At 48.6% G+C, this 17,604-nt stretch overlaps 1 protein-coding gene across 1 annotated transcript in view; it reads right to left on the bottom strand.

Moving 5' to 3' along the window:
• LOC147691951 (SH3KBP1-binding protein 1-like) overlaps window positions 1-17,604 on the bottom strand; it is a 308,124-nt gene that overhangs the window by 60,212 nt on the left and 230,308 nt on the right. The window contains exons 14-15 of the mRNA XM_086938233.1: window positions 14,208-14,363; window positions 3,014-3,110 (exon numbers count right to left, since the gene is read on the bottom strand). Coding sequence (XP_086794359.1) covers window positions 3,014-3,110; window positions 14,208-14,363 — 253 coding nt within the window. The remainder of the gene's footprint in view (window positions 1-3,013; window positions 3,111-14,207; window positions 14,364-17,604) is intronic.

Below are 17,604 nucleotides of genomic sequence, written 5' to 3' on the forward strand. Positions count from 1 at the left end.
CCCAAGATGTCGCGGAACAGGTCCTAGATAGGCCACTAGGTCCGCACCCTCATCCGCGGACGGCACGCCTTGCACCCGGATGTTATTCCGCCTGGACCTGTTCTCGAGGTCCTCAGAGTGGGCCTGGAGCTCGACACACTGCTCCCGTAGGCGGAGAACGTCCTGCTGGAGATGAACTATCTCTTCATCGCGACGTTGGGCCGCCGTTTCCACAGTGTCGACCCGCTCGCCCAGGCCCTCGATTTCCCTACGCACTTCACAGACCTCTCCGGCCACCTCGGTCTTGAGAGTCTGGAATTCCTCCTTGAGTGAGCTGAATAAGTCCTCCATGAAGGACCTCGTGACCGGTGGTTCGCCTCCGGCGGTGTCTGTTGAGGCCCGGGAGGACCCCGGGGACGGCTGCGCCCTGTCTCGCAGTTGCTGGGCCCTGCCGAGCATGTCCGGCAGAGTGCGATCTCCCCGTGCCGCGCCTCGTCTCCCAGCCATCCTGGCCTCCGCGGTGGGTGAAGCCTAGAGCTGGCCGCTGCAAATGTACTCAGCCGCTCGTGGGCACCAGATGTGAAGACCTCGCCGAGGACAAGGGTAGTGCGTCACAGGCGACAAAATGGCGGCACGGGCCAGGGCGAGACGACTATCGAGCCAGTCAGGGCGATAATCAAGGTTCAGGTCGGAGGCCCTCAGCCGCATGCTTCCAGGGAGGGCGGCAGATGCATAGGCACCAAGATGAACCGAGCGCCTGTATGACAAGGGCGCGGGCGAGGGTCACCAGTACCAGCTCCTCAACGACAAGAGGGCGGAACCTAGGGGGGCAGCCCAGGCCAGCAAGTCTATGGGCGACCCTCAAACAGCAATGGGTCGGGAAAGTGCGAAACCAATGTCCCTCAGTTTCACCAGCTAGTACGCCCGGCTCGGCACCGCACAAACTCCAACGTCCCTCGCTTCCAGGCTCGGGGTCCGCAAGGCGTCACACACCGACACCCATGGCAGGGGGGTAGATCGCCGACGCAGGTCTGGGGTCTGTCGTCCAGCGATGACTCTGGCCACCAGGCCGCCGGCCAGGAAGCCTCCGCACTCCACGGAGTCCGTCGAGCCCGTTCCCTCGTGATCCCCAGCTTTCAGCACTCGGCCCAGCCGAGGCGCGCGGACAGCGCCGCACTACGCTCCGCCTCCGGGCCCTTCTCCTCGGGGCGATCCAGGCTCCACTCCTCGAATCGAGCGTTGAACAAACTTTTCGGGGACTTCCCCCGGGGCAACAGAAGGCAAAGTGGTATCAAAATGTGCCCCAAGAACTCCGGCACAGTTCTCTCGCCCGCAGTGCAGCCGCGGGGGGAGAGAAGCGCAGGAATCGGGGCTCGAGCTGAGCTGGGCCGGAGGAGCTACGGGAGGAAGCGTCCGCTCACCCCGCCATCTTGGCCACGCCCCCCCTTGCCGTATAATTTAGTCAACACTGCAACAGAATTCCAGTGGCCTGAGCATACAAGATTCGGTTGGTTGGCTTGGGTAATAACTAAAGGTGGAGATAACACAGTAGACATTGTTATTGCATTTGTTGCACATTTTAGTATGATTTGAAGAGAATTCTGTGCGTCCTCTGAAACTGTTTTCAGCTCCCATCAGAGAACTCCCACCACCTTTCCCCATTACATAAACTCTCCTCCCAGGGCATCCAGCCTGGGCGCCCAGGCACAGGACAGACAGACAGATTGATTGAGGGTGTCTTCCCTGTTGGGGCCTGAAAGTCCCTAGTGCCAGAACTACTGCCTCTCTCCTCTAAAGTCCTTCTTTGAACCCTGTTTTAGCTCATGGGAGGACTTCAGTGCCCCCTCTGTGGTTTAACAGTCACTCTAACAGGTGCCCCTATTGGTTCTGGGTAGATTTCACAGAGCACTCCATTTGAAGCCTCAGTGGGTTGGGATTTTATGAAGTTGCTGAGTGGATGCCATACAAGCTAGCCGCTCTAACCGATGCACATCGGTGCCGAAGTCTACAGTTGATACTGTCCACTCTAAAGCTGGTGAGTACCACCATGCACTACACTGCTGACTCTCACACTGAGTAAATCTGGTTAGAATTACTTTTGTGCACTTAGTTTAAATCAGTAGGTTGTAGCCCCCTTGCCCATCCCTCACAGAATGCAGCATTTTCCGCCTGGACCCCATTTCCTTTCCAAGGTCTAAGTGAGATTGGACAGAGGTGGTGCCTGGGAGCTTGGGAATGCTGCCAAGCAGTAGAGGAAATGGAAACGCGGGAAACAAAGGATTATGTGACTAAAGATGGCCTGGAATGAGCAGGAAATACCAAGAGACAGATTTCCTTTTGAGAGCAGTCAACTGTTTTTGTCCAGTTTAATAAGATGATCAGAAGAGCAGTTGCCTCACATTCATATATTTTTCTCTACTTAAATACAAAAGCAAACACCTTGCTATCCAACCCCCACCTTTTGGGGAGGAATCCACAGCTCATTTGAGAGATCAGCTTAAGTGAAGGGTTCATGATGTCCTTGTAGATGTAAAATAAAAACACCAATTTATAAAGGCACACTGGAGTATTCCTCTTCTACTGCAAGAACCGGCAATACAATTGGAGCACAGAGGACATGCTTTCCATTACATGCATCATGGGACTCTGCTGAAGATTTACAAACCCTATGGTGTGGCTATTCCAAGTGCCACATCCCACACAAATTAGTTTCCCTCCCTCACACCTGGCGAAACATGGAACGTGTCAAGCCTGATGTCATGGTCCTTGGCCAGATAAATAAGATTTCGCTCCTTACAATCACCAGAAATCAACACTATTAACCATCACGCTAGCTGAATCAGACTTGGGTCTGTGATGGGAACAGCACAGCCATACGAATACTGTCAGTGTCAAAAGTGCCATGACGGCATGCCAACAGCGCAATGTGGGCCGCTATCTAAAACAAGAAAACTGTTGTATTGCATCTGCATTTCTATCTATCGATCAAAAGCATCAATCTCTACATATCATGAATCAGGAGGGTTAGACGTACCTTTTACCAGTCGAAGACAGTCTGACAAAGACCTTATTCGTATCTGGGACAACCTTCTGGATGAAGACCTGGTGGTCGTCCCTTTCACCAAAAGGACCTAAGAAGAAGCACAATCATAGTAAAAATTCATAAACACATCTCTAGGCACTTGTGGCTTCATGTGTAACCCCCAGATCTGTGATAAAATACTCCCACCTCCCCCAGCTTGAGTGTCCTTTTCGTTTACATGTTATGAACTATGCAGACAATGACTCGTACAGACTGATGGCTCAGTGGCCAGTGACAGGATTAATCTTTCCAATGATATTCGCTTGACAGCAACCAGATCCAGGTGATCAACCATCATTAACCTCCAGTAGATAGCTTGACAGCACATGTGTAAACATTTGATGTCTCTCATCAGGTGCGAGTGAACAAGTGTCCATCCTCGCTTAACAAGGCACAGCAATATCAACCTTATTAGTATCCTTAGAAATGTTATTGATCAAATGATAGAGCCTTAATTACCCTATCATCGTCGAGAACACACTCTATACTAGAAAACATGTAGAACTGCTTCTGCAATTGGATTTGCTACTTTTTACGTAAAAACCAGATGGTGTATGAAGCGTTGCTTAAATCTTTCTTGCTTTAATGTTGATAGTATGAGAACGATCAGATAGGTGAGGGGATGGCTGTACCTGTTGGGCTGATGGAACTGTGTACACAACCTGCCTCTTTTCAGCTTTGCATTTGGATGTCCTAGAACATTAAATGCTTTTCTATCCTTCCCTGTTTTTTTTCTAATATCTTCTTATTTTTATTTATTTTTCACATTTTTAGAGCGCGCTGTTACCCGGAGGTGTCCTGGCGCTTTATGACTAAAACTCAGTGTGTTAATTCAGAGAAAATTAGTTTGTAAAAAGCCAGGTCTTTAAAACTCTTCTGAACGATAGAAGGTCTTGCGTCTGTCTGAGGTTGAGCGGCAAAGCATTCTATGCTTTCGCTGCTCCCAAGGAGAAGCTCCTGCCCCCCAAACGAGCTTTCCTGGCTCTGGGGACTACCACCAGCCTTTGATCGGCCGATCTGAGGACTCTTACTGGTTTGTACCAGTGGAAAAGCGCAGTCATGCACTGGGGGCCCAGACCATTAAGTGCCTTGAAGACTATGCAAAGTGATTTAAAAATTATTCTTTTCCGGACTGGAAGCCAGTGTAGCATCCCCAGGACCCGAGCAGCCGAGTCACGTTTGGATGCTCCTGTGATCAAGCGGGAAGCTGCGTTTTGCAGAATTTGAAGTTTATTAAGAATTCCCTGTTGCGCATTTAAGAGCAGGCTGTTGCAGTAGTCCAGGCGAGATATCACTAGACTAGTAACCACTGTCTTTTTGTGCTCTTCTGCAAGAACCGGCAGAACTTGCCGAATTGTTTTAAGCATATAATGGATGGTTGAAGAAAGGGCATTTATTTGAGGCCTGAAGGATAAGGAGTCATCCATCAGGACGCCCACGTTTTTAACTTTCGTGACCGGTAAAGGAGGAATCCCCATTTCCTCTGGCCACCAACGAGGGGACCAGAAGTTATCTCTTGACCCAAAAAGCTAAACTTCAGTTTTTGCTGAATTCAGTTTAAGGTTGTTTCCTGCCATCCAAATGCTAACTTCACGCATACAGCCTCTGAACCTATCTGCTGTGTTGTCCGTTTCACCCGGTAGCAGTGACACCACTATCTGTGTGTCATCTGCCTAAGATGGTAAATGGAAGCCAATAGATCTGATCACTGGCGCCAGGGTAGAAACATAAATATTAAATAGGGTAGGACTCAGGGAAGACCCCTGAGGGACTCCACATGGGAGTGCAAAAGGGTCGGACTCAAAGGTGCCTAGAGCTATCTTCTGAGTCCTTCCGGATAGGAAGGCATGCAGGATTTTAAGGGCCTTTCCTTGTATCCCACAGGCTCTCAACCGGTCCACCAAAAGTTTATGGTGAACCGCGTCGAAGGCCGCAGACAAGTCCAGCAGGATCAGAGCAGCTCTGCCTCCTGTATCCATTACTGTTCTTATGTTCTCTACCTATTTGGTCAGTGCGGATTCGGTGCAGTGGCCCGCCCTGAATCTCTGCTGTGAAGGATCTAGACATTGACCAGCCCTCAGGAAGGCACTCAACTGAGTGTTTAATATACCCTCCATAATTTTCGCTGGAAGGGGTAGTCTAGCAATAGGTCGGAAGTTATTCAAATCGGTTATGTCAAGGTTCTGTTTTTTGAGTAGCAGGAGTATGGAGGCTTGTTTCCATCGTGATGGAAATTCCCCTTTGTCCAGCATAGCATTGAACAGTGGGGTAAGGCCAGCAGCCATAGCCGCAGGGGCTAATTTAGCCACCGTGGCTGGACAGGGGTCAGACGGGGAGCCCGATTTTATCCTTAGTAATCTGTTCACGACCTCCTCATCATTGGTCGGGGCAAAATTGGGTAGCGTCATTTTGATACTATTTCCTTCAGTATTGGTGTCAGGGGACCCAGTTTTAACTTGCTTGTCTAACGGAAGAAATATCTTTCTTACCTTGTTCTGGAAGAACTTAGCTAGGTCTTCGCAGAGTTCATGACTTGGGGGAATCTCCGCCGGCTTGGGGGCTACCAGGGATGATACTGCCTGGAAGAGGTCCTTGGAGGAGTTACTGGCTTCCTTAATGTGTTTCGCTTTTTGGATCGTCAGTTTGTACTGTCTCAGCTCTCAGTTCGTCAGTTTGTACTCTCACTCTTTGTAGGGATATGTGATGTATTGACAGGGTTGGATTGGGATTAAAAATCGACCCGGGCGCGCAAAAAAATAGTGGCCAACATTTGCATATTGCCTTTCTGCAAAACACTGCTTCGACGAAATGTTATTTTAAAAGAAGAGGGTGGGGGGGGTTAGGGGGGTTGGAGTAAAAAAATGCACGGATTAGTTTACACTGTGAAACACACCTGAAAACAAGTGAGGCCACTTCTACTCAGGCCCCCTGCCTCCGCTCATTCTGCATATATTAATTGGGCGGCCCAGGGAGAGAAAGGGAGAGAAAAGGAGTGACACCTCTGCCTCGTTCGTTAAAGGGAGGTAATGGACACCCATATGCCTCCAGAAAGGCCACTTGGGGTCCCACTGGTCCTCTGGTGGTATCTGAACACAGATATCACCCAAATCGGCCTCCAAGACTGTTCAAAAAGGCAGCCCACATCTGGAACTGGACATTGGCCCCTCAGGCATTGCCCGAGTGCCCGCGTTACCAATCCGACCCGGTGTATTGACTCCCAACAGTTCGGTTATGAAAATGCCAATATCAAAATCACCCAGAGCAAGAAGAGTGATGACTAAATAACTGCATTGAAATAGATCATTGTGATGACCGTAATATTGGCCCCACTGTTTCACATCATTGTGAGTGGCAAGGGGGTGGGTATGACGTATTGATGAAAATCATATATGATTGTGGGAGGGGGAAGACCCCTCAACAGCCGTCGTCCTCAAAAGCAAACACGCCCAGAGGTGCAGTTACACTGCAACAGAGCTTAAAATCAACAGAGCAACACAGATTCATGTTGGGACATGCATGTTACAACATGGCATAGTATTTTACAAAACCTTTTAGCAGACAAATTACAGGATGAGTTTTCGGATGCTCAGCTCATCACAGCTATTTCTAGTCAGGCACAAAGACGGCTACGGTCCATTGTTTGGCAAACTAACCAGGGAAACGGTACATTATTTGGTTCCATCTGTATTTTTGTAGATTCGCTTTTCATTAACATGACCGACAACCTCTCTAAATGCTTCTCCCATTCGAAAGTAAGGAAGGGCTGATTTTCTTGTAATCCTTGTAGATCAAACAATAAAGTGTAATTGCTCAGAGTTCTTTGATAAAAGCACTGCAGCTCAGCTTAGAAATGGCTTAATGGACATTGTATAATTAAGGCTCCCTGTTTTACGTTTTTACTGATTTTTACAGATACATACAAACATGAACCATTTATTTTCCTGTCTGTATTTATTTTTAAATGTGGTAAAAAACGGAAATTCAAGGGAGATTCTAAATGCTGCCAGTCATGACTGCCAGGTAATAGTTGTGCGGATTACTAGGTAGGAGGTTAGAATTATTATTTTTTAGTTAGTAAAGAAGCTTAAACAGCAGTAGATATGCACAACCTTGATACTAAAATGTTCCTATTTTCATATAAAGTGCATTGATTTATCATCTGTGGGTGTTACTATCACTGGAACCTATCAGGCGTTCAAGCATGAATGCACATTTATTGGTTACATAAATGTGAAAATATACTAATTACAACTTCCTTTATTCACAAAACCTTAAATAAATATGGATACATACAAATAACATTAGCAAAGAAAAAACCAATGGAAAAATACAGACAAATGTAAAAAAAAAACAAGCACTGGCGTTGCCAATAGGTCTCGCAGTAGGAAAGTTGGAGCTATTACAATTGCAAATAGCAATGCCTTTTATTTTTGTTTTCATTTTAAAAACATTAAGTGCTTTGTCATTTACAAAACCAATAGCTCCAACTTTCCTACTGCGAGACCTATTGTGCACTGCACAGTGTGGGTGAAAGTTGCACTGCATGGGTGTGAGTGCCTTTGAGTGAGTGGCGTTGCGTGGGTGAGTGGCGTTGCATGTGTGATTGTTGTTGCGTGGGTGAGTGGCGCTGCGTGTGTGAGTGGCGTTGCGTGTGTGAGTTGCGTTGCATGTGTGAGAGTGGGCTTGCGTGGGTGTGAGTGGCTTTGTGTGTCTGACAGTGGTGCTGTGTGGGTAAAAGTGGTGCTGTGTGGGTAAAAGTGGTGCTGTGTGGGGGTGAGTGGCGTTGCGTGGGTGAGTGGCGTTGCGTGGGTGAGTGGCGTTGCGTGGGTGAGTGGCGTTGCGTGGGTGAGTGGCGTTGCGTGTGTGAGTGGCGTTGCGTGTGTGAGTGGCGTTGCGTGTGTGAGTGGCGTTGCGTGTGTGAGTGGCGTTGCGTGTGTGAGTGGCGTTGCATGTGTGAGTGGCGTTGCATGTGTGAGTGGCGTTGCGTGTGTGAGTGGTGTTGCGTGGGTGAGTGGCGTTGCGTGGGTGAGTGGCGTTGCGTGGGTGAGTGGCGTTGCGTGGGTGAGTGGCGTTGCGTGGGTGAGTGGCGTTGCGTGGGTGAGTGGCGTTGCGTGGGTGAGTGGCGTTGCGTGTGTGAGTGGCGTTGCGTGTGTGAGTGGCGTTGCGTGTGTGAGTGGCGTTGCGTGTGTGAGTGGCGTTGCATGTGTGAGTGGGGTTGCATGTGTGAGTGGGGTTGCATGTGTGAGTGGGGTTGCATGTGTGAGTGGGGTTGCATGTGTGAGTGGGGTTGCATGTGTGAGTGGGGTTGCATGTGTGAGTGGCGTTGCGTGTGTGAGTGGCGTTGCGTGTGTGAGTGGCGTTGCGTGTGTGAGTGGCGTTGCGTGTGTGAGTGGCGTGTGTGAGTGGCATTGCGTGGGTGAGTGCGTTGCGTGGGTGAGTGGCGTTGCGTGGGTGAGTGGCGTTGCGTGGGTGAGTGGTGTTGCGTGTGTGAGTGGCATTGCGTGTGTGGCGTTGCGTGTGTGAGTGGCGTTGCGTGTGTGAGTGGCGTTGCGTGGGTGAGTGGCGTTGCGTGGGTGAGTGGCGTTGCGTGGGTGAGTGGCGTTGCGTGGGTGAGTGGCGTTGCGTGTGTGAGTGGCGTTGCGTGCGTGAGTGGCGTTGCGTGCGTGAGTGGCGTTGCGTGCGTGAGTGGCGTTGCGTGCGTGAGTGGCGTTGCGCATGTGAGTGGCGTTGCGCATGTGAGTGGCGTTGCGCATGTGAGTGGCGATGCGCGTGTGACTGGCGTTGCACGTGTGAGTGGCGTTGCATGTGTGAGTGGGGTTGCATGTGTGAGTGGGGTTGCATGTGTGAGTGGGGTTGCATGTGTGAGTGGGGTTGCATGTGTGAGTGGGGTTGCATGTGTGAGTGGGGTTGCATGTGTGAGTGGCGTTGCGTGTGTGAGTGGCGTTGCGTGTGTGAGTGGCGTTGCGTGTGTGAGTGGCGTTGCGTGTGTGAGTGGCGTGTGTGAGTGGCATTGCGTGGGTGAGTGCGTTGCGTGGGTGAGTGGCGTTGCGTGGGTGAGTGGCGTTGCGTGGGTGAGTGGCGTTGCGTGGGTGAGTGGCGTTGCGTGTGTGAGTGGCATTGCGTGTGTGGCGTTGCGTGTGTGAGTGGCGTTGCGTGTGTGAGTGGCGTTGCGTGGGTGAGTGGCGTTGCGTGGGTGAGTGGCGTTGCGTGGGTGAGTGGCGTTGCGTGGGTGAGTGGCGTTGCGTGTGTGAGTGGCGTTGCGTGCGTGAGTGGCGTTGCGTGCGTGAGTGGCGTTGCGTGCGTGAGTGGCGTTGCGTGCGTGAGTGGCGTTGCGCATGTGAGTGGCGTTGCGCATGTGAGTGGCGTTGCGCATGTGAGTGGCGATGCGCGTGTGACTGGCGTTGCACGTGTGAGTGGCGTTGCACGTGTGAGTGGCGTTGCGTGGGTGAGTGGCGTTGCGTGGGTGAGTGGCGTTGCGTGGATGAGTGGCTTTGCGTGGATGAGTGGCGTTGCGTGGATGAGTGGCGTTGCGTGGGTGAGTGGCGTTGCGTGGGTGAGTGGCATTGCGTGGGTGAGTGGCGTTGCGTGGGTGAGTGGCGTTGCGTGGATGAGTGGCGTTGCGTGGATGAGTGGCGTTGCGTGGGTGAGTGGCGTTGCGTGGATGAGTGGCGTTGCGTGTGTGAGTGGCGTTGCGTGTGTGAGAGTGGGCTTGCGTGGGTGTGAGTGGCTTTGTGTGTCTGACAGTGGTGCTGTGTGGGTAAAAGTGGTGCTGTGTGGGTAAAAGTGGTGCTGTGTGGGGGTGAGTGGCGTTGCGTGGGTGAGTGGCGTTGCGTGGGTGAGTGGCGTTGCGTGTGTGAGTGGCGTTGCGTGTGTGAGTGGCGTTGCGTGGGTGAGTGGCGTTGCGTGGGTGAGTGGCGTTGCGTGGGTGAGTGGCGTTGCGTGTGTGAGTGGCGTTGCGTGTGTGAGTGGCGTTGCGTGCGTGAGTGGCGTTGCGTGCGTGAGTGGCGTTGCGCATGTGAGTGGCGTTGCGCATGTGAGTGGCGATGCGCGTGTGACTGGCGTTGCACGTGTGAGTGGCGTTGCACGTGTGAGTGGCGTTGCACGTGTGAGTGGCGTTGCGTGGGTGAGTGGCGTTGCGTGGGTGAGTGGCGTTGCGTGGATGAGTGGCTTTGCGTGGATGAGTGGCGTTGCGTGGATGAGTGGCGTTGCGTGGGTGAGTGGCATTGCGTGGGTGAGTAGCGTTGCGTGGGTGAGTAGCGTTGCGTGGGTGAGTGGCGTTGCGTGGATGAGTGGCGTTGCGTGGATGAGTGGCGTTGCGTGGATGAGTGGCGTTGCGTGGGTGAGTGGCGTTGCGTGGATGAGTGGCGTTGCATGTGTGAGTGGTGACATTGATTTAGTGTGTTAATGTGAACAATAATTGAGTATATTGTTCTTTGTGGTGTTATGCTTAGTGTGTGATGTTGTGTGTTGATGATATGGTGGTGTGTGTGATTATTTTGCAAGTGTGTGTTATTTTTTTGCTGTGAACATGTGTATGTGTATGTTTTTATTAATTTTTTTATTTTGTGTTTGGCGTGAGTGATAGTATGGCTTTGAGTCCCTTTTCCTAGTGCGGATGTCTTTTCCTTAAAAAAAAAATGCCGGTCGCAATGTAGCGCCTATACGTTACCTACGTTTTTGAGGTCAGCGTTCTAGTTTTTTTTTGTATTTTCCCTTTGTTTTCCGAATGATGTAATTTCCAGCCAATCGCATTGCTACGTTTTGTGACGTAGCATTGCGATTGACGTGCATCAACGGGGAAATTCCCAGATCTTCGAGAACAGTCACGTGTGAAAGGCGCGTTGTGCTTCTTGTGTTGTTGCTGCGTCGTTTGACAGGTAAGTTTGAATTTTAATATTATTATACAAATTTTGGGTATGTAGTATTGATTGTGTTTATACTTTTTTGAACGTTGATTAATGTTTTGTATTTTATGACGTTTGCGTATTCAGACTGTTTTTGGTTTTCCGTATGTACTTAGTGTATAGTTATGTAACGTTTTAAAATGTTGATGTGCTATGTATAAATGTTGATTTTAATGAATATATTGCAAATGTCTTAATTTTATGGGACGTAGTTCCGACATATTCCAACTGAATTTGACTTTTCGTATGCTGTTTGTGTACAGCTATTGAACGTTTGTAAATTTTGATCTGCTATGTATTAATGTTGTTTCTAATGAATATATGGCAGTTAGAATTTTTTGTGATGTACGTACGACATATTCCGACTGAATTTGACTTTTCTTTTGCACATCGTGTCTAGCTATTGAACGTTTCAAAATTTTAATGTGCTATGTATGAATGTTGTTTTTAGTAAATATCTTGCGATGTAGTTATTTTATGTACTGTACTTCAGACATTTTTTTGGAAATCTTTTTTTTGTTGACAATGTGCGATTGTGATTGTACTGTTGTATTGTAATCACAGTGTCTTTCTTTTGCAGTATTATTCTTTTGTGTTGTGAATGATTTTGATTAATATTTAAGGCTGAGATGAATTTAGACACTATTGGTATGCAACAACCTTCAACGTTTAAACTAGTGTTACTTGGTGTTTTCAGTAAATATGTTTTTGTATTAGCAGTTTATTTTGATTTATCCTGTGATTGTTTGTGAAGTGTTTTGGCTTTTCAAATAGTCTATGTTTTTTCCAATATGGCCGAAAATGTTTTCATGTGCATTGGTTTGATTTACAAAGGTGTTTTTAAGACGTATGCATTGCCAGATGAATCTTGAAAGTAATCTACGGAAGAAACGCCTGAACGATATTTACGTGATCAGCTCGTGGATGATATGTTCACATGTGCTGTCAATGACGTCAATCATTACTTTCCATTCTATTTTATCACGTCGCAGCCCCACTTTTGAATTTTCCTATTAATAAAGCATATTCTTGTTTTAACCCTCCCTTGCTTCGTTAGTTTTGCTGTTATATATAGCGCTGTTCGTAAAAGGTGTGTCTGTTGATCACTCAGTGGTACTCCGTGTATGCACCTCAGAAGGATGAAGGTCGGATTCAGTCCTGACGGTGTTAACATTTATGACCTGAAGGTTGTACATCGATGTCAGAGCTCAGTACTTATCTAAAGAATTCTAACTAGTGTGTCAGTTACGGACTTACGGTTTCTTTTCATGTGCAAAATAGTTAATAACTTAATGGCCATATAATTCCAATCCTAATTTTTAAGAATACATTTTCAATGGCCATGTTTATTGTAAATTCATTGTTCCTTGATGGCAAAACGAGACTAACTTTCTGGCCTGGTTTGAGCATGGTTTTATTGGCAGTATGCCTATTGGGTTGTTTTGTGCCAAGTATCTTTGTTTGTGTTAATGAAGATTTAATAGTTGGAGTCACTTGAGGTTTGCATGTGAGTTGAACCCAAGGAGTCCAATTGTAGTATCTATTTTTTTGCGAATAAAGTCCAATTTGTTTTCTATATTGGAAAGCTGCATGCACATATTCGGCTTGTTTACATGTTGGCAGTTAAATGCATGTCACCTGATTTCATATTTGTTACGCTTGTGAGGGGCAAATGGATTTATATTTTACTTCAAGCATGTCAAATGCGGACATAGATCGAGAGTACTGAATTTGCAGGTTTTGGCAGTAGTCCCTGACAGTGCACATGAAATCTAGTGTTACGGGATAGTCAGGTGTTAAGGGATAGTCAGTGATTCAGAGAGGCCTGGAAACATGCACTGCATTCTAACCACCACACAAGGGACAAACCATTTGACGACGAACCTGTCTTTAATTAGAAAGATGCATTGTACCAGAAAGGTGTGTAAATATCGTGGAACAGGTTTCGCCGACTCTTGTTTTTTTAATTATTAGTCAAGTGCTCCACTTTCGATACTTGTTTTCAGGAGGCAGCTCTCTAAATAGGACTCCTCGGCTCCGTGTCAGTAGCGAGTTTTTTTTCCTGCGATGTTTGTCTATAGGCAAGGGTGTGTATAGCGAGGACAACCAGAGAGAGGTCGTGGGAGGCGATGGAGAAACAAAGTGAATGAGCGAGAGAAGCGCAGCACGTGCAAGGCTGTGTTTGTGGGGAGAGAGAGGGGAGGTGCTGGTGTGGGAGGAGGGAGGTGCTGGTGTGGGAGGAGTGCTGCTAGGGCAAGGCTGTGTTTCGGGGAGAGAGAGGGGAGGTGCTGGTGTGGAAGGGGGGAGGTGCTGGTGTTAGATGTAGGAAGAAAAGAAGGGAGAGTTAGAAATACTCTGACAGGCGAGTACATGAGAACAGTACCAGAATGAACAAATGAAGGGAAAGAACAGTGACTGCTGCAGGCAGTTTGGAAGGTCACAAATGCTGCTAAGGAAACGGATGCAGTTAATAGATGTACGTGCAAGGCTGTGTTTGCGGGGAGAGAGAGGGGAGGTGCTGGTGTGGGAGGGGGAGGTGCTGGTGTGGGAGGAGTGCTGCTAGGGCAAGACTGTGTTTCGGGGAGAGAGAGGGGAGGTGCTGGTGTGGGAGGGGGGAGTTGCTGGTGTGGGAGGAGTGCTGCTACGGCAAGGCTGTGTTTGCGGGGAGAGAGAGTGGAGGTGCTGGTGTGGGAGGGGGGAGTTGCTGTTGTGGGAGGAGTGCTGCTACGGCAAGGCTGTGTTTGCGGGGAGAGAGAGGGGAGGTGCTGGTGTGGGAGGGGGGAGTTGCTGGTGTGGGAGGAGTGCTGCTACGGGAAGGCTGTGTTTGCGGGGAGAGAGAGGGGAGGTGCTGGTGTGGGAGGGGGGAGTTGCTGGTGTGGGAGGAGTGCTGCTAGGGGAGGAGAAGCCCTGGCCGTGAATGCTCGTGCATGTTTGCTCACGTGATTCGCGTGAACTGCAAGAAAACCGCGGTGCTGAAAGCCCTTGGTTTGAAGATGATTTTGCCGACTTGAATTCTCCCCATTTCCCATTCCTGCGGAATGGTAAAGGCGAGACCTAAAAAAATACCATAAAACCAGGAGACCTATTTATTCATATTCTCATTCTATCTCTCTCTCTCTCTCCCTCTCTCTCATATAACTTTAATTCTGCTGTAGATCCTCTGCCGCTAGTACTGGACATAATTTTCCTGCTGTCACTGGAAACAAGACGAATGTAAGATGTGTAGCGCATTGACTGCCTACCAATGTCCGTGCCAGCGCTGCAGCCGGCATGTCCGTCGATATCTTCCAGTGCCAGGATCTTGAAGGAGGCCAGAGGGGTGGAGCCGGGCTGGGTGGAGATCATGCCGCGAAATCGGGTAACAGTCCAGGTACGCACATGATTGTTGTCAGCGCAAACTAGAGGAAAGGACGACAAATGTGTGAAAAGACTGCAAATTAATGACTGGACCTTCACAAGGGCAGGTGTCCAGAACAGGCAGGTTCCCAAAGGCATAGGTGATCACATAAAGAGCTTCACAGTTCATTCAATCATTCATAACACTTTCTTCTTATTCAAGTGAAACTGTATTCCAAACAGTTAACCTGCCATATCCAGTGTGGTATGTGATCTAGGAAAGATTTGCTAAAGTCATGTCCAAGCTGCCAATTTCAGTAACCCTGTGGATACCAAAAGCAAGCAGACCTCAAGTCGCTTTCCTTTCCAGTTACTATGGACGTCACTGGGGGATAGTGTGTGTAAAGGGGAGAGCTTGCTTGTGTTTGACTTGTGTCTGGCAAAGGTGCTCAACGGTGGACTTGGTAATGAATTAAACAGGTGACGGAGAAGTAGTTTTAACATTCATTTGTGAAAAAGCTTAACAGATCTACAAGTTCAGCTCATCAAAGCTATATTCGATTTGAGTTCAACCATCATAATATAAAAACACATCAACAAATGATGCGTAGAATAAATACATAACGTCTCTCAGTGCATTAAAACAGAGTACAGTTCATAGTCATGTTTCCTTTATTTCGGTTAAATAAAACCATAAAAAGTACAGTATAAACATTTAAAAAGTAATGTAATAAAACATGCAATTTTATTGTGGAAAACTATTTCTAAGTGGAACTCTGCTGTGTGGGGAATTTCGGTCTAACGATACAAAAGCATCATACTATTATAGAAAAGACTAAAAGGGGTTCAAATAAAACATCCTAAAACTGATATGGGTGCCGCTCGCAGCAGTGGGGATTGTGCTGCTTTCTGTTGCCCTGTGAGGACTATAGACCGGGACTGCGAGGACCAGCAGCCCGACAACTACTCCCAGCTGGTTCCTCTTCCCGCCCCGCCCTCCACCTGCAGCTTGAAAACTGCTCGCGGCCCCCGTTGTAGCCCGGTGGAGACCGGACCGGGCCACCCCTTTTTCTTCTGGCTTTTCCCATACTGCAATCACCGCGGTCCACCGTAAGTACCTGCCTGAGTCACCGCTTGTGCTAGTAAAATGTCGGCACGTGAAAATAGGAGTAAGGTAGCGAACCCGAGTGGATATATAACTGGGACACTGATTGACTGCAGCAGAGCCGGGATGGCAATAAAGGGATCCTTCAAATCATGTGTAATGTACATCATGAGGGAGATACGGAGTTAGCTAGTAACCAGCTAACCCGGGACTCCCCAGATCCTTACTTGTCCAACTTAGGCACTATCATAGGTAATAGTGATCACCCACCCGGGAGAACTATGACAGGCTGCATATTGGAGCCCTCCCTGATAAGTGTGAGTGAAGGTGGCCTAAGGGGGAGTGGTGACAGCGCGAATGGTACTATACAGAGCTCGGTGACAATACTATCCTGGAATGTGGCAGGCTTACCCAATAAAATGGCTTGCCAAGAGTGGGGTTCTTTTGTGGATAAGAACAACATTTGTCTCTTCCAGGAGACCTGGGCTCGCGAAAAACAACTTTGCGTAGGCTATGCTGCATTCCATGGTCATGGACTTTAAGGTAAATAGTAGAACTGAGAGCGATCATAATGCTCTATGCTTGGAGATGGTATTCCCCGGTCCAGGAGAGAATGGCACGGCAAACTTAGAGCCACCAGGAGATAAGACCATTTTGTCAAATGATAGACGTAGGGTCAGGTGGGATAAAATAGTGGCAAACCCAGAAGAACTCTAACATATATAATTTAATTGTTCCCCTGTTTGTGGAGGTAGATGTTCTAAACACTCAACTCTTACATCCAGTGTTTAATGCAAAAATGCAGGCTCTTCATATTGATTTAGTATCCAAGCTAGCTGAAGTTTTTAATCCGCAGGTGGTTAAAGGGAGAAAAAGGTCACCGCTATCCACATGGTATAACGCTGCAGGCAGAAAAGCTAAGTCCGAGCTAGTTCAAGCCTTGAAGATCGGCAGCAACAAACCTCAAATTTGAGCCCGGAGACAACAATACAAAGAAATAATGAAACACGCAAAGCAAGAGTGGGACCAAGATAAGAGGACACATTTTACCGTTGCCTTTAACGCAAGGGATGCGAGAAGATTCTGGTCAATAGTCAATATAGGCTCTGGAGAGCCGAAATCGGCTATCGAACCAAATATAGACGCCAAAGTGTGGGAAGACCACTTCCAGGCCCTATACTCCGCGGAACAAGGTGCGGAAAGCATTCCGGCACTCTCAGCCTCCACCTCAGTATGACGAGCTGGAGTTTACTACCGAGGAAGTATGTACTGCAATAGGCAAACTCGCTGTGGGAAAAGCCCCGAGTCTTGGCAAACTACCGGGAGACCTTTTCAGACATCAACCTAGGATTTGGGGCCCATACCTCCAAATACTTTTCAATGCAGTCCTGAGGGGCATGGCGGTTCCCTGTAGTTGGCTGGGAGCAGAAATTGTCCCAATATTTAAGAAAGGCTCTCCTCTGCTCCCAGCCAACTACAGGCCCATCAGTCTTATTGATGTTTCGCAAAAAATCTTTGTGCGGCTCATCTTAGACCGTCTACCGGACTGGATTGAGGAGCACGCAATCCTAAGCCTGTATCAAGCGGGGTTCAGGAGGAATACCTCCACCATGGATCAAATCTTTCGCCTAATATTACTATTCTGGAAAACGGTGAAGATAGAGGGTGGCAGCCTCTACATGGTGTTCGTGCACCTCCGCTCTGCTTTCGACATAGTGCCCCGGTGGAAACTGTGGTTTGTGCTCCAAGAGTTGAGCATTCCGCCCCAACTTCTAACTATTTTGATCAGGTTACACGAGGAGAATTTCGCGCAGGACCGATGCGGGAAGAATGGGGCGTTGTCATCGAGGTTCCCCGCTGGTAGGGGGGTAAGACAGAGGTGTGTTTTGGCACCCACCCTGTTTTGCCTCTATGTCAATGGGGTAATCGCCCACCTAGATGGTGTTCTCAACAATGATGAGCCAAGGTTGGCAGGTAGCAGGGGGCCGGCGATCATGTTCTCAGACGACACCCTGCTGCTCTCTAAGTCTCCCATGGGGATACAACGCATATTGGATGGCTTTGAAGACTTTTGCAGAGGTCGTGGTTTGGAGATAAATGCTGTCAAAAGGAAATTCATGATCTTCAACCCACCTGCAACTACCCGCCCGAATCCCAGTCTGGGCTCAGTAAGATTAGAAAGGGTGACGACCTTTGAA

This window comes from Lissotriton vulgaris, chromosome 9 (assembly GCF_964263255.1).
Source record: "Lissotriton vulgaris chromosome 9, aLisVul1.2, whole genome shotgun sequence".
NCBI classification, from domain to species: domain Eukaryota; kingdom Metazoa; phylum Chordata; class Amphibia; order Caudata; family Salamandridae; genus Lissotriton; species Lissotriton vulgaris.